At 31.6% G+C, this 23762-nt stretch overlaps 1 protein-coding gene across 1 annotated transcript in view; it reads left to right on the forward strand.

Moving 5' to 3' along the window:
- LOC143064701 (macrophage mannose receptor 1-like) overlaps nt 1–23762 on the forward strand; it is a 93394-nt gene that overhangs the window by 15775 nt on the left and 53857 nt on the right. The window contains exons 5-20 of the mRNA XM_076237735.1: nt 2089–2188; nt 2949–3075; nt 4508–4590; nt 5725–5840; nt 6116–6245; nt 6789–6871; nt 7163–7279; nt 12391–12498; nt 13099–13257; nt 15278–15363; nt 16822–16957; nt 18663–18701; nt 19002–19172; nt 19524–19640; nt 21241–21357; nt 22004–22051. Coding sequence (XP_076093850.1) covers nt 2089–2188; nt 2949–3075; nt 4508–4590; nt 5725–5840; nt 6116–6245; nt 6789–6871; nt 7163–7279; nt 12391–12498; nt 13099–13257; nt 15278–15363; nt 16822–16957; nt 18663–18701; nt 19002–19172; nt 19524–19640; nt 21241–21357; nt 22004–22051 — 1737 coding nt within the window. The remainder of the gene's footprint in view (nt 1–2088; nt 2189–2948; nt 3076–4507; nt 4591–5724; nt 5841–6115; nt 6246–6788; nt 6872–7162; nt 7280–12390; nt 12499–13098; nt 13258–15277; nt 15364–16821; nt 16958–18662; nt 18702–19001; nt 19173–19523; nt 19641–21240; nt 21358–22003; nt 22052–23762) is intronic.

Consider the following 23762-nt stretch of genomic DNA (forward strand, 5'->3'; position numbering starts at 1 on the left):
ATGCGACTGTCATACAAGTGAGAGGTTTAGTGCTATAAAACCAGGTTCAATCAACCAGTTTCTGCATTTGAAAATGCCTGTACAAAGTCAGGAATATGACAGTTGTTGTACATTCGTTTGATGTGTTTTAACAAGTGACCCCTTAATTAGTTGTCGGCCTTTATAGTAAATTTTTAACAATTTTTTCTTAAATTTTTGTAATATTTTACAATAATCTTCTTTCCTGAAACTTTTGGGCCAAATTTAACCAAACTTTGCCACACTCATCATTAGGATATACAGTTTTGAAATTGTGTCCAATGACCATGCATGTCAACCTTCATGGCCTACATGGCTAAAAATAGAACATAAAATACAGTTTTTGACATAATTCTGAAACAAAAGCATTAAGAGCAAATCTAGTATGGAGGTAAAATTGTTCACCAAGTTCAGATCTATCTGCTCTGAAATATTTAGACAAATCAGGCAACCAATTGTTTGGTCGCTGGCCCTGAATTGGTTATTACATGGAAATTTTGCAGTTTTTGGTTCTTATTTTGAATATTATTATAGATGGAGATAAATAGTAAACAGCAATAATGTTCAGCAAAGTAAGATTTACAAATAAGTCAACATGACCAAAATCTTCAATTGACATCTAATTGGAGTTTTTGTCCTTCAAAGTTATTTCCTGCAATTTATTGGTAATTTTGTAAATTATTTTTCAAAATCTTCTGCTTTTAATTATATTATTGGGCCAAATTAAATCAAACTTGGCCTCAATCATTATTAGCCCGTCATCGTCCGTCGTTAGCTTTTACAAAAATCTTCTCCTCTGAAACTACTGGGCCACAATCATCATTGGAGTATCTAGTTAAAAAAAATGTGTGGCGTGACCCGGCCAACCAACCAAGATGGCCACCATGGCTAAAAATAGAACATAGGGGTAAAATGTAGATTTTGGCTTATAACTCTGAAACCAAAGCATTTAGAGCAAATCTGACGGAGGGTAAAATTGTTTATCAGGTAAAGATCTATCTGCCCTGAAATTTTCAGACGAATCTGACAACTGGTTGTTGGGTTGCTGCTCCTGAATTGGCAATTTTAAGGAAAATGTACCATTTTTTTGCTATTATCTTGAATATTATTATAGATAGAGATAAACTGCAAACAGCAATAATGTTCAGCAAAGTAAGATCTACAAATCAGTTAATATGACTAAAATGGTCAGTTGACCCCTTAAGGAATTATTGCACTTTATAGTCATTTTTTACCAATTTTTCCTTATCTTTTACAAAATTCTTCTCCTCTAAAACTACAGTCCAAATTTAACCATACTTGGCCATAATCATCATTGAGGTATCTTGTTTAAAAAAATGTGTGCGGTGACCCTGCCAATCAACCAAGATGGCCGCCATGGCTAAAAATAGAACATAGGGGTAAAATGTAGATTTTGGCTTATAACTCTGCAACCAAAGCATTAAGAGCAATTCAGACATGGGGTTAAATTGTTTTGCAAGTCAAGATCTATCTGCCCTGAAATTTTCAGATGAATCCGACAACTGGTTGTTGGGTTGCTGCCCCTGAATTGGAAATTTTTAAGGAAATTTTGCTGTTTTTGGTTATTATCTTGAATATTATTATAGATAGAGATAAACTGTAAACAGCAATAATGTTCAGCATAGTAAGATCCACAAATAAGTCAACATGACCAAAAAGGTCAGTTGACCCCTTAAGGAGTTATTGTCCTTTATAGTTAATTTTTAATAATTTTTGTAAATTTTTGTAAATTTTAACAAAATATTTTCCTCTGTAACTAATGGGCCAAGTTCATTATAAATTGAGATAATTGTAAGAAGCAAGAATGTTCAGTAAAGTAAGATCTACAAACACATCACCATCACCAAAACACAATTTTGTCATGAATCCATCTGTGTCCTTTGTTAATATGCACATAGACCTAGGTGAGTGACACAGGCTCTTAAGAGCCTCTAGTTAGAGTATCCTACACTATATATTATGATTTTAACTTTGTTTTACGTGATTTCCAAAATCCAAGTAGATACCAAGGAGCGACACAGGCTCTTCAAAGATTTTAATTTTTTACAGGTATTCCACTCACCTGCAATAGAGATGCTGGGTGGCAGTCTTACACCAACTTCTGTTATAAAGTATTTGCTAGTAACACTAACTCTTGGAATGGAGCTCAGTGAGTTGAAATACACTTAATAAATATTTTTAAATTAGAAGGAAAGAGGTTTAGTATGACTGTATGATAAATGAAATCCACTAAAATTGTCCTATTCATCTCAAAATTGATATATACCTGTAGCTCAGTTTTCCATTGTCAACATTAAAAAGGCACACATGTAGACTGAGAGAAGAAATAAATCATGAACCGTTAATATCTATCAGCCCTGAAATTTTCATGCTGCAATTAAAAATAGAATGAAGGCTGTGGTTGGCTTGCATCATTAATCGAGATGGTGTAATTTGACTTGCCGTGTAACTAATATATGGTTTAGTTCAGCGTGTTGATCTTGTTCGAAGCTAAGGACATGAACATAGTTCTCTTCGTGTTATAGCCCTAAATCTACTTGAAATACAAACTGTAGAATGTTTCATTTAATTAATGTAAATTCAGTAACCATGTGACTTGGTGAATACTGCAATGATAAGATATCTTATACATATAACTGTATGCAGATTTTCCTAAAATCACAATGATAAATTTTGCATTTTTGTCCATTCTTCAAAAATCACTAATTAAATGAAAACACACAATATTTTCTGAATTAACAGTATTTACCAGTGGTATATCTAACTCTTGCAATATGAATTAAAAGGAGATGGATGAAGTTCTTTCTTGTCATATAAATTTTTAAAGTCATTTATAAAAATTTCACAAGATTGATACACTACAATGGTTAGTCAATTTATTGCACATGTATTAATTTGATTTATTTTAGAACAATTTGTGACAAACTGGGAGGAAATATATTTACAGCAGAAAGTGCTGCAGAAGAGCAAATTATACATGATTTTGCCAAGAATACTCATAAAAATTACTGGATTGGTATAAAAGCTTATCAACAGGTAATTATATAAAATGTATAAAGGAGATAGAGCTTCTAGTGGACAAATTGTGGTGGAATAACTGGAGAAACATTATATTTGAAACAATTCAATTCAATTAAATATTTTATTTTTATTATACTTCACGTTAAAATGCCATATTTTGATTGACTCATTCGAGGGTGTTAATTTACTCTATCACATGGCTGAGCGGGCAACATTTTTTTTGAATGTCACCCTCTTGTCTAGTCCAATCAAAATCAATAATTTAAAGGAAAATGAATTTAATTTACATCAAGTTATTGAAGACAATGCTTAAGTTCTACGTTTTGACTCAGATTCTATAATTTGACTGTCAAAATAAAAAAATAAAACATCTTGCTTCACTTCTGTTGATTTTTCTAATACCGGTAACATTGTTATGTTCCATGACTTCATAGAAAATACTTTTAAATAAAATTCATCTGTAAAAGACAATAATGAGAGGACATTCAGTATAAGAAATTAAATAACACATACCTGAGAGGAGAATGGAGCAGATTGGTACCCTTGAAAAAGCATTATCAACCTTGGCTTCGCCGCGGTTGAATGTTTTCTAGGGGTAACAATCTGCTCAATCACCCTCTCAGCTATGTGTTATTTATATAATGTCTCACCTAATGTAAAAAATTACACAATACATTTATAAAAGATACATTCTATATACATAAGTTAATCTGTACAGATTTATGAGAGAAGATAATCAACTAAAACAATATGTATGTGCAAAATAAATATTAAAATATGAATGGTAAAATTATACAACATAATTGTTCAATTTTTATTTTCAATATAAAACTTCTCAGGTTTTTTTCAGAATAATATTACAGATTTTTGTGATGGAAAAGAGAAAAAATGATTGTAAGGGTACTCTCCCTTTGGCAAAATAATACCAAATACAATGCTATATGCAGATATTCTCCATTGAATTGCTGGAATGAGCTAATCCAATGCCAAAATAATCTGAAAAGAAGACTCTTTGTCTAAATTTTTTGTTTGTATAAAAATTATTACATTGAAAGCAAAAAGAAAGTATAAACACAACAATTTACAAACAGCCAAATTGAGATCTACAAACCACTTCAGTAGTTAATAATATTTAATTTTGGGGAGGGGCCTCAAAAATTGATGACTAAAAAGATGTCAATTTCAGTATTGCATATTTTTGCCCCATGAGAAATTCAGGCTTCTTTGAACCTTGTTTGGTTGGTATGTTGAAAGAATATTCATTTATTTACATACTCCTTAAGTAGAAAATAATGACATACTTTATTTTCATTGACCAATGGCTTTGCATTACCATTATAATATGGTTACATTTGAGAAAAATCGCGTTGACAGTTCAGTGGATCTTTATGAATGCCGTAAACTACAATGACTTGTTTGCCATGCCCATGATTTTTGTCTATTTCAGGGTGGCTCTTATGCCTGGCTGCAACTTCCCAACAATACTGTAGTAAATCCTGTATTTTGGGCTAAAACACCTATTTTACAACGGTTTGTATATTTATATTTTTGGAAAGAGAAAGTGAGTAATGCACTTTGAATTTGTAATCTTTCAATATGTCTCTGATTTAAAAGGTATCCATGATATTTTAAGATTTTTGAAAAATTTGGATAATAAAATCTCGCATCTTGGCACATATGCACTATGAGGTTCTTTTGCTAATAAACATTATACTACCTTTTTAAATTTTCATCCAATTATTCTTTAATATATATACATAATATAGGTATTTCTGATAATCTGAATTTTCTTGACTGAAATTATTATATGCAAACCACTGAAGTATAAGAAAATATCTTTAAAAAGACGATCAATGGCCAGTCAAAAATAGTTTTTCTGTCGCTTGAACATGTAAGTTTTAAATGTCAGACAACTAATTAACCTTGATTGTAATAGGAGGGTATTAAAGTAGGATAAGTTTTGATATTAACCTAAATGTGTTGCTGTCAATTTTGAGATTTTACGTTTTCCGAGTAATGGGGTTTTATTCATTAAAAAAAGTGGGATTTTCCAGTTTTTGGTCCATAACTGAAAAATGCTTGAACCAATATGCAGAAACTTTGGTGAATTGTTGACATCTATTGACATATTGTATAAAGCTCCCTTCTTATTTATAAATTTTAGATTTTACGTTTCAGTGTTTCATAAAAAGGGCGGATTTTTTAGTTTTGGAGAATGTTTTGAGCAGTTATCATGAAACTTTGTTGACTGATTTATATTTATTAAGATAACCTCTCATTAATTTTTCATGGGTTTCTGATATGACCGAGAAGTTATTGAACTTTATTTTTTGAAAAAGTGACAGGTGTAGCAGCTGTTCATTCATTATAGGGGAGGAAGAAAGAGGGGGGGGGGGTGCTTTTATTCCTTTTCCTGCACAATTATTCATGTAAACTCTGATCAAAACTAAAGATGAATTTTATAACCTATAGTAGACAACTTAAAAAAAAAGAATCAAGTTTTTGAAATACTTCATTTAAGTGTTAGTTGATTTAGCTAGCTCATTTAAGATTATTTCATTTTGATTAGTTGCACCATATTGTCATTATTAGATAATAAGGAAAAGTTACTGCTGAAATTTTTATATATATATGTATTTACATATACTGGTGTATATTTTTCAGAAGTCAGTATAACAGGACCTGTGCAGCAGTCATGTATGCCAGATCATCATCAGACATAGCATGGCAACCTGTCAGATGTAATGCAAGGCAAAACTTTGTCTGTAAAAAGGCTGAAGGTAGGAAGATTTGTTTAGTCTGCAATAGTTCACTTTATTGGTTGCAGGCCAAAAAATGATATAACACATATATTAAAAACATTTTCTTTGCTTTTGTTTCTGGATTTGCTGTAAAAACAATTACATTTAAAAGATCTCACAGGAATTATTTTTTCTATTTGAAAGAATTGACAGGAAATATTTTCATTTGGCAGTTTTTGCAATCTTTGCATCAGCTAAAATGTTGATAGTTAAGACACGGACAAAAATAACACGAACACTGTACTATTTTGCAGGATCATGTCAGCCTGGATGGGTTGCACATCAAAACAGGTGCTACCAATTCAACACAAGATATTTATTGTCATGGCAACAGTCAATGCAGTTCTGTAGAGGCCAGGGAGCTAGAATGGTAGAATCATATGGGTCAGTAAAACAGTATAAAAAAAAAGACTGTTGACTATCACTTAAAATATATTACAATTGCTTTGGGAAAATTGTTTATAAGTATTTGTATGTTTGTTAAGAGGTGAAATATGTAGTTTAAGTAGAATTTTAAAATTATGTTTTATCATGACATTGCTAAGATTGAAAAAGATTTTCGGTACAATTTTTTGTATCCACATTTTAAAACTAAACATGACATAAACATTGATTATCAATAACAATCAAAAGTTAATTCTTTATTCAATGACAAGTTCAAGTTGTTCTCTATTTTGTTTTACACCAAAAATTGTTTTGAACACAATAATGACTATACTATCCCTATTTTAAAAAACATTCAAAAGGTTTTGTACATTAACCACAAGTTACAATTCACAAGGTAGTCTGACATATTAGAGCGGAATATGAAGTTTTGTTAATGTTGGATCACAAATCAAGTGTTGATTTTGTTATCAATATTTACATTCAGTGGAATAAAATATTTTATTGAAGATGCATCAGGTTGATTTTATTTTATTTGTTTAGGAATACTGCTACTAATTTTTTGAAATCGTATGCGGATGAATTGCGTTCAGCTGGTGTTGGTACTTATTGGATAGGAGCCACAGGTAAAGAGATCAAATTATTCAGCACTTTTAAAACAACACAGAAAGTTTGTTTCTTTGAACTCAATTTATTGCCAGTAAAGATCAGATAGAACTTTAGAAAATCATTTATAACTTAAAAGTAAATTGAAACATTCCATAAAATTCTTCAAAACATTTAGATTAACTGAATAAGCACCAGCTTTTCTAGAAAGGTCCCTTTTCAAATATGTTATGGCTTAGATACACACTTTAGCTACCATATTGTGAAATAGCCAAAATAAATATTTTCAAAAGAGTAATATTTTTTTTCAGATAACAACACTAATACTTACAAATGGTCCATTGGAGCTGCTATAAAATATCAGCATTGGGTTCATAATCCACCGACAAATACATTAAATAGACAAGACTGTGTTTATGTCAGTACAAGTAAGTCATTACCTTGAAATAATGCAGATTAATGTGACAGCATAAAGTCAATCCAACAATGAAGGATGTGTAAGTCATTACATAATTCATCTGGATGTAAGGGAATATAGACATAAGAAGATGTGGTATGATTGCAAATGACACAGAAATTAACAACTATTGGTCACCGGACAGCCTTCAACAATGACTCATCAGATAGATACAAATAGAAATACACTAACAAAAATACAGAGTGGACATGGACAGGTACTTAAACATCCCACATCAAAATGACACTATATACAGATCTGAGAGTAGTCGCTGATACTGATAGCTAGTTCAAAGCCAATAACAACTAATAAAAAAAAATCATGCACCTGAGACTAAAATATCAATCGATACACATCCAACATCCAATGGATTTAGATAAAGATGTCATGAATAGATGAGAAAAACATGACCTTGTGTAATGCCAAGATAAACGTATCTACAGATTTTAGAGCCGTGAATCTCAGTAAACAACATTTCAGTAAGAGTTTTCTACAGGTACAAACAAACTTCAAAACCAAATCTTTATATCTTTGGATTTAGAATTTAGTAAAGGTTTTAAGTAACTTGTGGTAACAAAATCCCTGACTTTTACTAATTTACCAGTTATACATAGATTACGTTTATTGAAATCCAAAATGTTCCAACAAACCGGGGCATTGCTAACAAGTTGTGATTTATAACCACCTTTAGATGGTGGCCCCGAAAAAGGAAAATTAACTGTCATTTTGGGGGTCTTTTATATGCGTAATGGGTTAACTAGAGTTAAAAAAAATGTAGTATCACACCAGATAAGGTTGTGTTTCTCTATAAATGACTTAGACAATATGTAGTGCAACTTAATCTAGCTTTTGTCATATTCTTTCTATGTGACATCATCAGCATGGCCTCCTTTGTAGCTCACCTGGCCCGAAGGGCCAAGTGAGCTTTTCTCATCACTTGGTGTCCGTCGTCGTTAACATTTTACATTTTGAACTTCTTCTAGAGAACCACTGAATGGAATGAAACCAAACATGGCATGAATGTTCCTTATGAGGTGCTGACCAAGTGTTGTTACTTTGTAGTCGATCCATCATCAAAGGGGAACTTAGTTTAACATAGGACCCTATGGGAAATGCATACAAATGACTTCTTTTAGAGAACCCTTTAATGGAATGAAATCAAACATGGCATGAATGTTCCTTATGAGGTGCTGACCAAGTCTTGTTACATTGTAGCGGATCCATCATCCAAGATGGCCGCCAGCAGGGAACTTAGTTTAACATAGGACCCTATGGGAAATGCATAATAATGACTTCTTTTAGAGAACCACTGAATGGAATAAAACCAAACATGGCATGGATTGTCCTTATGAGGTGCTGACCAAGTGTTGTTACTTTGTAGCTCATCCATCATCCAAGATGGCCGCCAGCGGGGGACTTAGTTTAACATAGGTACCTATGGGAAATGCATACAAATGACTTCTTTCAGAGAACCGTTGAATGGAATGAAATCAAACATGGCATGAATGTTCCTTATGAGGTGCTGACCAAGTCTTGTTACTTTGTAGCTGATCCATCATCCAAGATGGCTGCCAGCGGGGTACTTAGTTTAGCATAGGACCCTATGGGAAATGCATACAAATCAGTTCTTTTAGAGAACCACTGAATGGAATGAAACCAAAGATGGCATGAATATTCCTTATGAGGTGCAGACCAAGTGTTGTTACTTTGTAGCCGATCCATCATCCAAAATGGCCACCAGCGGGGGACTTTGTTTAACATAGGACCCTATGGGAAATGCATACAAATGACTTCTTTTAGAGAACCACTAAATGGAATGAAACCAAACATGGCATTGATATTTCTTATGAGGTGCTGACCAAGTGTTGTTACTTTGTAGCCGATCCATCATCCAAGATGGCCGCCAGCAGGGGACTTAGTTTAACATAGGACCCTATGGGAAATGCATACAAATGACTTCTTTTAGAGAACCACTGAATGGAATAAAACCAAACATGGCATGGATTGTCCTTATGAGGTGCTGACGAAGTGTTGTTACTTTGTAGCCCATCCATCATCCAAGATGGCCGTTAGCGGGGGACTTAGTTTAACATAGGACCCTATGGGAAATGCATACAAATGCCTTCTATTAGAGAACCGTTAAATGGAATGAAATCAAACATGGCATGAATGTTCCTTATGAGGTGCTGACCACATGTTGTTACTTTGTAGCCTATCCATCATCCAAGATGGCCGCCAGGGGGGAACTTAGTTTAACATAGGACCCTATGGGAAATGCATACAAATGACTTCATTTAGAGAACCACTGAATGGAATAAAACCAAACATGGCATGGATTGTCCTTATGAGGTGCTGACCAAGTGTTGTTACTTTGTAGCAGATCCATCATCCAAGATGGCCGCCAGCGGGGTCTTAGTTTAACATAGGTCCCTATGGGAAATGCATACAAATGACTTCTTTTAGAGAACCGTTGAATGGAATGAAATCAAACATGGCATGAATGTTCCTTATGAGGTGCTGACCAAGTGTTGTTACTTTGTAGCCGATCCATCATCCAAGATGGCTGCCAGCGGGGTACTTAGTTTAACATAGGACCCTATGGGAAATGCATACAAATGACTTCTATTAGAGAACCACTGAATGGAATGAAATCAAACATGGCATGAATATTCCTTATGAGGTGCTGACCAGGTGTTGTAACTTTGTAGCCAAATTTTATCTTTTTTTATATGATTTCAAAAACCCAAGTAGAGTCAGGGGAGCGATACAGGCTCTTGAGAGCCTCTAGTTATTAATACAATAGTGAAACAAGTTTGAGCTTTCTAAAAAGCTGAGGACTGCTTCACACTATCCTAATTTAAGGTAATATGTGTGCATGTTGTTTATTTATTATTGGAAATGTGGTATTTTAGATATTACTTGAAATAAATTGGATTTACCTTAAGATTGTGCGTTATGCACTCATGCTTAAAAAAAATCACTTTACTGGTTGAAAACATTTACAAATAGACACAGCTCTGGAGGTGTGCTGCTCTGTCTGTAGGTGTGGTCCTAGATAGACGAAAGTTATAAAATACAGATAATGCATTTTTGTAAAATTGTATAGGAACATTGCTTGTCAAAACAAATGGTGCTTATTGCAGATTAACAAATCAAATAAACACTCATTTATATTTGATATTTCAATATTGAATTTCAGTGCACAATTTATGAAAACTAAAACAAACATGAATTACTGACAATTGATCAGAATTGTAATACACATAGTTAATTTTTGGGCATTTGATGTCTTATCCTGAGACGATAAAAGTATGTAATTCTTTATCTCATTTAAGCCAATAGCTGTTGCTGTAACTCAGTCGCATCATTAAGTAACCAATCAATCTATTTGTGATAAGGCCACACCAATTTAATTTCTTGTTCTACGGATTTTTGGACTCCAAAATTTGGGGCGAGCGAGCGATTTGAAAATTTTAATAAAAAAATATTTAATTTGCAAATTTTTGAGGCGAAGCTTGAAAAGTAAAGGCAAGCGATTATAATTTTTTTTTTTGTAAACATAAAATAGTAGGTTTTGACAATATTAAAACTTGATTTATCACTTGTACTTTGACATTTCTTTAATTTCTGAAGTATTTTTTCCCTGTTCACCAAGAAATAATTAAATCTGGTCTATTTATGTGTGACTGACAATGAGACAATTCTCCATCCAAGTCATAATCAGTTTGGGGGCAACCCTTTAATGTTATAAATATCCCTTTTACATGTTTTATGAGGGATCAATATAAGTTATAATATATTTGTTTGTACAAAAGGGCTCATATTTTCTCAAAGAACTATATATTTATCTGGTATTAAATGGTCAAAACATGCAAGAATTTTGTAATATTCCTGGACTTTAACACATTTACTTTAACAGTTTAATATTATTCAAAATAAGTGGACCCCTCTTTTAGAAAAAGTTGTTTAAAATATGATGTAACTCTCCTCTTTTTGAGTACAAAATTCTACGTTTTCAAAGGTTTTGTATAGAAGAACTATACAAATCCTTGGTATTTCTATTTTCTTTTCTACATCAGTAAAATGACACGTTGTCTGAGGGAGGGTTGTTCTCAACCTGATAATAACAAACACAGGTCAAAGTACGGCCTTTTACACAGGGCTTTGATACAGACCAAACAGCAAGCTATAAAGGACCCCAAAATTATTAGCATACACAATTCGAACAGGAAAACCAACGATCAAATTTATATATCCAAACGGGAAAATACCAATGAACAACATCAACAAACAATAACTGCTGAACGACAGGCCCCTGAATCAATCAGGACTGGTGCATAAACATGCAGCGGCTATGGATAGTTTTGTTTCGCCAGCATACAATAGAATTGCAGTTGAAGGCAAATCCTTCAGAAGTTCTTTGTACTTTATTCTAACAAAAAACATTTTTTTGATAGGGAATATAAGTAAGGGGGAAAGAAACCAATTTTTTGTTCTTTACAGGTATTTCCACTGTTATAAATTTATATCGGAGCACTCCCACTTTGGATAAATAGGTTTTATGCTGAAACAAATATTCTCACAGATATTTACACAGTGTGGTGGGGTGCTTTTATGTTTAAAATCGTTATATACAGGTTAGACTGTGATTTTAAAAACAAATGTTGATGTCTTTTTTAATATATTTACAAAAAAAAAACCGGTGGGGGAAATGGACATGATTACATTTCCGGATGCGGGAAGCGGGAATATAAAAAAAAATAAAAAAATTCTGTTTTGAAAAAAATAGGTGTGGGCGGGTCCGTCGAACAAGGAATCAAATTGGTGTGGCCTAAGTAGTAGGTCAACTGAAACTAATAGCTCCAAACCGTGATGCGAAGCAAACAAATGAAATCCAGAAAATTTGATGTTATTATTGAATTTAGATAAATGAAAAACAGATCAAGCGAACCATGCAAAACACATTTTGACTTAAAAACAAATATGAAATATTAAGGGAAACTATGAATTAGCTTTGCTTAAATTTTTTTAGATATTTTTGTTAATGTATAACCTGCTTTGCAAAAAAACATTACATTTCAGATGATAGAAATGGTTTATGGCGACCCACACCAAACTGTGGAACTAAGAGGGCCTTTATCTGCACCATAGGATTTAACAGACCTGTCAAAACAATTACTACTCCAAGACGTAAGTACTAATTCTCATTTACAAACAGTAACTACTGATAATTGCACTCTAACTTAAGTTTGCCTCATTTAAAGGTTATGAAAACCATACACATTGCTATAAAGCACAAGAAAAATAGAACACTTTAAAAACTAGCAGTGAAAACAAATGGTCTCCATAAGTATTATTACATATTACATTCAAGCTTTTTTCAGTGTTTGCTTTTTTGGATTGACATTTATTCTTTTCAGGATTCATGGTTCGGGCGCTGTGTTATCAGTAAAAGACAGCTTTCGAAATCAGCAGTGGTCACAGTGATATATCACAAAATTGTCATCCTTCCTAATTCATGAGTTAGAGGAGAGTCATACCACATCTCCCTATTTTATTTTATTCATCATTTTATATTAGACAAAACAACAAAAATGACTAGCGTATCCATAAGACAACCAATACTTGAAATGTTTATTCCTTTTATGAAATTTATATTAATAAAACCCCTGATTCAATCAATTAGAGTGGATTTTGCTAGTTGTTACCATTTCGCTTTAATATATTTTAGATATATTGTTTTCAAGTCCTTGTTTCAATCCAGACTATGTTGTTTTTTAATCTTTGCAGCAACACTGAAGTGTGATGCCCGTTGGACTTTGAATAGTGGAAATTGTTACCAATTTAATGACGCCAGGAGGAACTGGGATAGTGCTCGACAAAGTTGTAAAAACCAAGGAGGAGATTTAGCTACAATTAACACAAACAGACTTCATAGCTTTGTTATCAGTAAGGAAATATATTTTCATGATAATGCATAAAAAAAAATTCATCTTCATGATTTTTATAAAAAGATCCTTTTTCAGATTATTTTTGATTGCTTCTTATAAGGCAACACATTTGTTTATCACTGATTATACTAAGTTGTGTTCTTTGTTCTCATGATCAAAAGTATACAAGGTGTACATACTCGCTATGTTTTCAAGCTTAATAATGTGCAGCAAATCTTGGATAAAATGCAGAAAGCTTCTTACGAAACATTTTTAGCTATGTTAGGCCAACTGAAGTAAAGTTTGTTAGTTTATTACTAGCATTACCTAAGGAAATTTGTTCTTATCTATCAATGATACCATCCTCTATGAAATTAAAGGAACTTATAGAACTTGGCAATGGCCTCCATTCCACTGAGAAAAAATGAAATTCAAAGCATTGCATGTTAAAAATACTATAGCTAAGTTTAAATCTTAGGAACACATTTTGTTAGTACAATGATTTAGTATTTAGTTCATAACTATTTTGCAATTATGTGTCCCCTTTTCCTGAATGTTACTGATAATGTTTGCATTTGAGGTCCATTTTAAAGGGTTGGATGTTGTATATGAATGAATGTTTTATATGCCCATTCTAGGAAGTTTCAGGCATATAGAGTTTTTTATATGTCTTTCAGTCATTCAGTCTTTCAAAAAAAAGAACTTTTGGCAAGTAAAACATTCTAAAATTTACTACACATTAAGCATGTTTGCAAGTGTCCCTTCCTTAATCAAGTACAAGACTAGAAGTTTAATCTTAAACTTTCTAATGAAATGATTATCATTCATTTCAACACACTTTAACTCATATGATTCTCTTAAAACGTTGATTCATTGCCATTTGATAGTCTGAAAAAAAAAACTGGTATTAATAGAAAACATGATAATTTATTATTGTTAATCAACTTGGAATTTCCTGTTTATATTTTATTTTCTTGAGGTGGTAAATAACACTAATGGGAGATAACTCTGTAAAAATCAGCTGAAAGTTTTAATCACTTTGTATTATAAGGAAAATTAAATGAATCAAATCAATATTAGTCAAGGTGCTTTGTACCACCTTAAAACCAAAAGCAGCATGATAGATTCCTGAGGAATTTGCGCATTTAATTCATTAGAATCATTACAGTTCTAAACTGTTACATTCCACAAAATATCCTTACACATTTAAGGTCAAGGTTATTGTTACTAAAAGTAGACAAAGTTTGAGCAAGAACATGGATTCTTGATGCTAAATATTTCAAATGGGATTTCAACAATACTTGGATAAAGATAATAAATTGTGTTACAATGTTTCATTAGCTGTCCACTTTTCAAACCTACACAGATGAAGATTGGCAAAGAACAATTTTTGATGGAAGAAAAATGATTACCACTTAACACAAACACCAAAGCAATTTTATTACTGATTTTAGGCTTCACAGTGAAGCCTTCAAAATTGAGATATAGCTCAAAGCCCAAAGTTACAACACAACCAACAGCCCAAATTATTTGTGAAAAACTATTTTTATGGTCCAAAAACTATGGGAGATGACACCTTTATTTTATATTACTAAAAATATTAAGACTAATTTTTGAAGCACAAGTAGGTTATGTTCCAGTACATTTTTAACAATGATGGTTGAATCATCACTTTAAATAAGATACTGTTTCCCTATATAAGATATATTTTTGTGCTAATGCGGCATAAAGCAACCAACCATCAATCAATCAATCAATTTTTATTTGTAAATCATCAATTTGCTTTAGTCTAGAATTTTAGTTTATTGAAGGACCTTTTGTCTTATTTTAAAATATGCTTTAAATTATAAAAAGAGATTCGAATTAGCTCTCGCTGCGATATAGCCTTTTTGTGCTAATGCGGCGTAAAGCAACCAACAATCAATCAATCAATCAATCCCTATATAAGACTTTCAGAGACATGTACATAATTTCTTAGAATACCCATTACAAATTACCTGTTTAAGTCTGATGACACAATTTTACCTATTTTTTAACAGATCGTATACGTACACAAGAATATTGGATTGGTTTGAATGATAAAGCTCGGAACAGAAAATTTATATGGGCATCCACAGGTTTGCAGGTAATGATAATAAACACAAAACAGGAAATTGTATTTTTGGTATTTAAAGATTTTGTAAAACAAGGTTTGTCATAATGAAAACTTGAAATCTTTTAGAAAACAGTTGGATCATAAGGTAATTATTGAATGAAATAAATAAAAAAAAAATAGAACATAGGGGTCAAATGCAGTTTTTGGCTTATATCTCAAAAACGAAAGCATTTAGAGCAAATCTGACATGGGGTAAAAATGTTCATTAGGTCAAGATCTATCAGCCCTGAAATTTTCAGATGAATCAAACAAACCATTGTTGGGTTGCTGCCACTTAATTGGTAATTTTAAGGAAATTTTGCAGTTTTTGGTCATTATCTTGAATATTATTATAGATAAAGATAAACTGTAAACAGCAAAAATGATCAGCAAAGTAAGATCTACAAATAAGTTAATATGACCAAAATTGTCAATTGACCCCTTAAGGGGTTATTGTCCTTTAATGACAATTTTTCACAATTTGTTCATCATATTTGCTAACTTTAAAAAATCTTCTCCTCTAAAACTACTAAACCAAATTCAACCAAACTTCAACTGAATGATCAGTAGGGTGTATAAAATAAAGTTTGTGCTTTATTTTTTATTTCGTCAAAAAACATGGCCGTCATGGCTAAAAATAGAACACAGGGTAAAATGCAGTTTTTGGCTTATATCTCAAAAACTCCAGCATTTAGAGCAAATAAGACAAGAAGTTAAAGTATTTATTAGGTCAAGGTCTACCTGTCCTGAAATTTTCAGCCGAATTGGGTAACTGGTTTTTCAGGTATAATGCCCCTGAATTGATGATTTTAAAGAAATTTTGCAGTTTTTGGTTATTATCTTGAATATTATTATAGATACAGATAAACTGTTAATAGCAAAAATGTTAAACAAAGTAAGATCTACAAATAAGTCAATTTGACCAAAATTGTCAATTGACCCCTTAAGGAGTTATTGCCCTTTAAAGACTTTTTTCACAATTTGTTCATCATGTTGACTTACTTTAAAAAATCTTCTCCTTTGAAACTGCTGTATCAATTTCAGCCAAACTTAGGCTAAATGAGTTTCAGAGTATCTAGTATAAATTTTATATTTCATTTCCTTGTATGTCAGAAACATAGCTCCTATGGCTAAAATAGAACATAGGAGAAAATGATTTTTTTTTTGCTTTTGAAGAAAATAGGACGATTCAAAGAACATTTAAATAAATTGAAAAGCCAAAATAATCATTGATGAGATATTTAACCAAAAAAATTAAGGTGAGCGATTCAGGCTCTTGAGAGCCTCTTGTTTATACAAAGTTGCTATGAAACAGAATAGAAAAGATACAGAAGTTTATATTTTTGAAAATGAAATGCAGCCTGGAAAGTGTTAATATTTATATGACCTTATAACATCAACATAATATTTGTACAACTTATGATCTTTCACATACATAATTCATTCCAGACAAAATTTAGAAAATGGTGTCCAAGAGAACCTAATGAAAGAGGAGGACAGGAAAATTGTATTGAATATAAAAATCGATGTTGGAATGACCAGGGATGTAGCACAGGAAGGAAATTTGTTTGTCAAAAACCACCAAGTATATCTTTGTTTTTCATCAGAAATTTTATCCTATTCCCATTTCTTAATACCTGCAGTGTGGTGGTGGAATTTATTTATGCACTTATTAAATGTTGTCTTGTTACCTGCTGAATAATTGTTTCATATAGATTCATTATATTTCACCAAGTTATATTTGTATATTGTGTTTAGTAATGTTTTCAGGTTTCTTTATTTATTACTAAAATTTGATTTAAATGTTTTAATGTTAATGGCAATTTTAAATTTTCATTTTAAATACTTCAGAACTATATTTTATATAAAATAAATATGTAGTTTCTTTAAAATGAGAAACGGTAAATGGAATTGATTTTTTTACATTTCATGATAGTTAATTTGAACAATTTTCTTTTTGGATGGTACTAATTTTTTTTCTGCTACTTATTTAATCCTTTGCCATTCACCCGTCCTTGATACGATTTTGAGGACATTTAAATACAGGTCATCTGTCTGTGTGTCTGCCTTTCAGGTCTTGTAAGCACTCTCACCTGTACTTTTTTTGCCAGATTTCTATGAAATTTATATCAAAGGTTTACATAAGCAAAATTATATTGGACAAGTTCCAAAATCAGTGCTGATCCACTTTTCAAAAGAGAAAATTTTTATTATTATAATTTTATAGTGAAAATTGTACTGTAAGTGTTTTTAAGCATACAGTTCTTGTAGGATTGTTATGAAAGTTATATTGGAGGTTTATATCAGTAAAGTCTGGGACAAATTAAAAAAAAAAACACAATATCAATTATTTTTGCAGGAGTTATGTCCCTTAGTATTGTAAATTCTATAGATTAGAAAATTACATTATAAGTGGTCTCAAGTGATAAATTTAGGCCAGATATTTGTGTCATTTATATCAAAGTTTTTTTTAATTATGGCTCTTGACATGTTTGAAAATCAGTGCAGATCAGCACATATTCTCAAAAGAGTAATGACCCCTTGAAATATTAATTTAATAATTTAATAGAAAATTGTATTGTTAGCACTTTCACACCTACATTTCTTGTAGGATTGTTATGAAATATATATTAAAGGGTTTTATCATCAATGTCTTGATCTATAATTTTTTCAGGAGTTATGTCTTTTATTTATGTTCATGTTAAAATTGTATTGTTAGCACTCCAACAGTACACCTACATTTCTTTTGAATTTTTATGAATTTTATGTCAGAAAGGTCATGGAAGAGTGTCATTCAACTAATTATAACATGAGCTATGTCATATGAAATAGAAATAAATGGAAAATAACATAGTCAGAATATCCTGTCTACATTTCTTGCAAGATATTTATTAAAAGTTTAAAAGAAGCAAAATATTTTTTTATTTAAACTATTCCTGTTGGACAGATGAAATATATAGACATTGGAAATCTATTTCTTATATTTGCATTTTCACTTTGAGTATATAAGCACTCAACCAATAACATAGATATATATATCGGGGAGGATGTGTATAAGAAACCAAAAATGATATCATAAAAATACAAAATTTTCTAGTATGGATTTTATTGCTGTTCATTATTTGGCGAGTTACTGAATATGGGCACTAGCTTTTTATTCTGTAGGAAATCTTTAAAAAATTCTCCTGCTTAAAAGTGGCTTAACATCAACAACTTAAAAAAAAATCCTCTTCAAATTAGATCATGATCTGAATTAATTATTTATCAACAATGATTTATTTATTTTTCAGAATCTATTCCATTAGGCCCACCAATAACAACTACTCCAAGTAAGTAACTATTTTAATATGTCTTCAGGTTGAACTTTATTTATTTAAGACACCTCAATTCACATTCTTAGATTATAACATATTTTTGAAGTATACAATATAAATAAGAAGATGTGGTTTCAGTGCCAAAGAGATAATGTTGATATTGATACATGTTTTAAAGATGTGTGCATCACTATTAAATTTTTCATATTTTAATATATTGGACTTAATTCAAGGACTATAAATGACTATATTGGTAATGAGTTCATTCTTTTCTTTAAAAAATTGATATTAACTTTTGAAATTTGAATTTTTCAGTGCCATTTAGTTTACATTGTGGAGTTGGATGGGAAGAGGATCCATCATCAAAGTATTGTTACCAGTTCCGTGATGACCAGATGTCATGGAATGATGCACGTCTGGCTTGTAAGAGAATGGGTGGGGACCTGGCCAGTATACATGATAGAGAGACACAAGTTTATATTAACAGTACGTTTACCATACATAGTTCATTATCATTCAAGATTTTATTATATTTATGTAGATATTTTATTATTTTGGTCACCCTGTCTAAAAGGCCATGTGAGCTTAAAACCAGTAAACCGGTTATTCAGTTTTGCTTTCGACTCTCACAGTCTCACTAAAATAGTCATAGTAAAGGAGGACTACCTCAAGACTATCAAAATATTTTTCCATTTTGATACATGTACAAATTGATTCACTGAATTTTTCTGATATGGCAGATATTTATAAACCAAGCAAAGTTTAAAAACTCATCAAGTTGATTGGTTTGTATTTCATATATTGAATCTATACATTCATATTATTTTATCATTACAGCAAGGTCTGCTACAATGAATTCAGTAGCTTTATGGCTTGGTGGAACTGATAGGTCAAAGGAAGGTGGATGGACATGGAGTGATAGAACACCATTTAATTACGTCAACTGGGCACCAAGTACTTAATTTATATGATATAAAGCTGTATTTATAGTCTATGTTTACCAGATAAACATGTAACTGCAAGCTCTAGAGAGCTTTTAAAACCTAAAAACAAAAGCAAATCAAACAATATATATGTTCTAGACCATATGAGTATTTGAACCTTATGAGTACATAATTGTACTGGACCATATGAGTATTTTTACCATATAGGTATTTTTCTCAAATATGCATTACAAACGTTTCAATAACACAATACACTTTATCTAAAAAAAATTGATTGTTACATGACAATGTATTAATTTAAAGGCTACGTTAAAATTAAATATTGATGCCAAAGTTCATTTTCATCGTTTATTACATTCTTGCATGTAGGCTTATGGTGAAGGTGTTTGTGAAGCTCTAGATTTCAAATATGGTGATGTGACTACAGTACACCATATGCACAAAACAACTTAAATAAAATATGTTCCTTGCCAATGACTTCTTGTGTAACGGTTTATTAAGAAAATTTTGGAAGTGATCTTTTCAAGTCGACATATTGCTATTCACTCGTAATAACAAATCGGTAATGGACATCGGTATAAAATGTGTTTATTATAGTTTTGACAAGGTAGTAAAATGTGTTTATTATAGTTTTGACAAGGCAGTAAAATTAACTATGTGAAACTTCTTATTTTTATTTAGTTAATCTTTTTATTATAATTTGATAATAAAATGACCTATATGATAGCGTTTTTTTAAGGAATGGTAATACCATATGAAGAGTTTAGAAGTATTCAAAGTAAACTGTAACAGAGTGTAATGACCCCGACCATACGCGTACGGTCAGACAATACGCGTATGGTGGGACCATATGAGTATATACCCATATGGTCAAGACCATATGCATATGGTCCAAATACTCATATGGTCCGGAACATATACATACATATTAGAACATGCACACATATAATTGAACATAAAAACAAGTTTTTGTTGAGAAATTAATACCCATATTTCCCTATATTAGCAGTCAAATTAACTGTAAAATCAAATTTATTTTTTTATATACATATTATAACCCAATATGACTTTTAAAAATGTCATTTCCCAACAAAATAATTTAGATGCATACAATACAAAAACACATTTAATATCCAAAAAAGTTTGTTGAACAAAATTTCCAAGTTCTGCGTGGTTTTCTCTGGCATTGCCTCTTAAATATTATACTGCAAACATAAAACACAAATGTTTAATTAAGCAGCTTTTAAACACATATTGACTTGGGACAGGTACATGATTTAGTGTTATGGTTAAACTAAAATAGGTTTTTGGAAATAATGGATGTGGGTTAAATGTTTAATTCATGAGTCAATAATGGCATGAAATAATAAGTAATTAGTAATATACTAGAAGACCAGCATTAAAAAATCTTTGAAAGATTATGCTATAACTCCTTATAACTCAATACAGCCCCTGATATCAACGCAAGTCCTGTTCCATCATATTCATATTTGGTAGCTACCCTTTTATGACATTAGATTATGTCTGAAGTATGGGAATAATGTTAAGTATGTGAAATATGAATTTTGTTTATACAATATTTTTGTAATAAACTGACCTGATTTTTTAAGGGCAACCAGACGATGCCAGACATAATGAGGACTGTATGGGGTACTATGTACAGCGAGGTCATACATGGAATGATTTCCCTTGTAACTACAGGAATGGATTCATATGTAAAAAATATTGTAGGTATATTTAAATGTTTCCTTAATATATTATAAATATCTCATCTATTTTGTAATATAAATTTCATTTGCAGGTTAATGTAATGCTATTTTTTATACCCCATTTTTATGCCCCATATATGGGCATTATGTTTTCTGGTCTGTGCATTCGTTTGTTCGTTCGTCCGTCTGTCTCGCTTTCTTGTTGCAGGGACTGGTGTTATCATTATGAACTGATTGTTAATTGAGTTTTCATAACGAGTGCTGATGACATTGCTATTCACAGCTTTGGAATACGATATTGTGTTCATGAAACTCAACATTATCAATTATTAAAATATGATTGAAAATAAAAATCACTAGTTTTCATTCTCTTAGTTTAGTTTGCCTTAACCAAATGTATTGAAACTTATACACAATGCTTTTTTTTACAACAAAACACAGATCAAGTTCAAATTTCGGTTGCATCACTTTTAACTTTCTTGAGTTATTTCCCTTTATAACGTTATTTGCAAGCACTCTCCATTTATTTTAATTTTTGTTAAAATAGTTTGAAATGAAATTATATATTTTAATAACATGCATGTTTTGTATTATCAGAAGCGTTTAACTTTTCCAATCGATGTATCTGATTACAAAGTTAAACAAACTGTAAATCTTTTTACAGGGGGACCCAGAACTACTATTAAACCAAGACCAACTCCACGAGTTCCAGGTAAGAATAATCTGTTGTTAAGAAAACTAAATTTCAAAGATACAGCAGGAAGAAAATTTACATATTTGAATTTCATATTTTTCCTTATTTATATTTAAATTGGTTAATTAAGTGAACAGAATGTACATATCGATCAGAAGATTTTAATTATTTGTAAAAAAGATAACATATATCAATATATCTTAGTATAAAACACCATATTAAAAAGCAATTCTTTTATAATCATAATCAGGAGAATAAAACAAAATACAACATTATATACAGTTATTACAATTTTAATATACACTCTCTCTTAAAAAGTAATTCATGACAGATTTTGGCTTTGAAATGTAAATAAAAACATTTCCTCATTACACAAATAATTGAAACTACTTTGTACATAACATACTCTGTAAAAAAAAAAAAGATCCCAAATCTACCCATTCTTTGCATTCTAAAGCCCCAGTCCACTAGACCACGATCGCACCACGCTCACGGCGATCTAAAATAAATTCAGATCGTGGTGAAGTCGCGGTATGAGCGGCATGAAAATGTAAATTTTCGTTGATTTCACTATGCTACTACGTCGTCTTCATTACGCTTCTAGAACGATCCCGCTACGATTATACCACATTCTCACCGTGCTTATTATGCGACCTCACTACGCTTATCAAGATCCTTCTACGCTTATCACGTTCTCACTACGACCATACCACGTGATATCCGATTGCAACACGATCTTACCACGCTTTTACTGCGTTTATAGGACGATCTTACCACGATAATGCTACGTTCATACCGCGATCTTACTACATTCTCAGCAATAATGTCAACATCATGTTCCATATCAATACAGTTCCATTCTTCTATTTCTGATTAAAACGTAGATTTTTCGAAAACAATACAGTGATGCAACCAAAATCTTCTAGAACATGTGGGCGTGGTGGTAAGGGTTGATGTAGAGGCAGAGGAAGCTCTGATAGTATTGAATCCTGATCAAGTAGAGATTCCGGACCAATCCAACCTAAATTACAACCTTTTGCTTGTCCATAAAGCTCAAATAACAATATATTTAGCAGAGATGACACAGATGTGTCAATAGCTATAGGAAGATGTGGTATGAGAGTCAATGAGACAACTCTCCATCTAAGTAACAATTTATAAAAGTAAACCATTATAGGCGAAGGTATGGCCTTCAACACGGAGCCTTGGCTCACATCGAACAGCAAGCTATAAACGGCCCCAAAAATTGATAGTGTAAAACCATTCATAAGGGAAAACCAACGGTCTAATCTATATAAAAACAAGAAGCATGGTTGAGTGGTTAGAGAAAATGGACAAGAAGTCCTAATTACATACAGACAAACAAAATCTGGAGATATATAATATATTTATGTGAAAATGACAATGAGAATGATGGACGTAGTGTGAACGTAGTCAGGTTGTAAGAAGAGCGTGAAGAGGACGGTAAGGGCGTGCTAGAAGTTAAGATAAGACTCTGAAGAGAGAGGATGTGTTTCTGAGTGCTCCTGATAAATGGATTATCTGTAATTACCATGTCTTTACTTAACAGTTTTACAGCTGTAAAAACACTATTTAATTCATTTAATGCAACTTTACTATTTAATGGAAATAATGAACCAAGTGATCAAAATTCAGAAAATTCAGAAAATGAAAGTGTTTCTTTGGATTTATCAGCAGAAGATGTGCCTGACTTTTTACATATTTCACC

Source organism: Mytilus galloprovincialis, chromosome 2, assembly GCF_965363235.1.
Source record: "Mytilus galloprovincialis chromosome 2, xbMytGall1.hap1.1, whole genome shotgun sequence".
Lineage (NCBI taxonomy): Eukaryota > Metazoa > Mollusca > Bivalvia > Mytilida > Mytilidae > Mytilus > Mytilus galloprovincialis.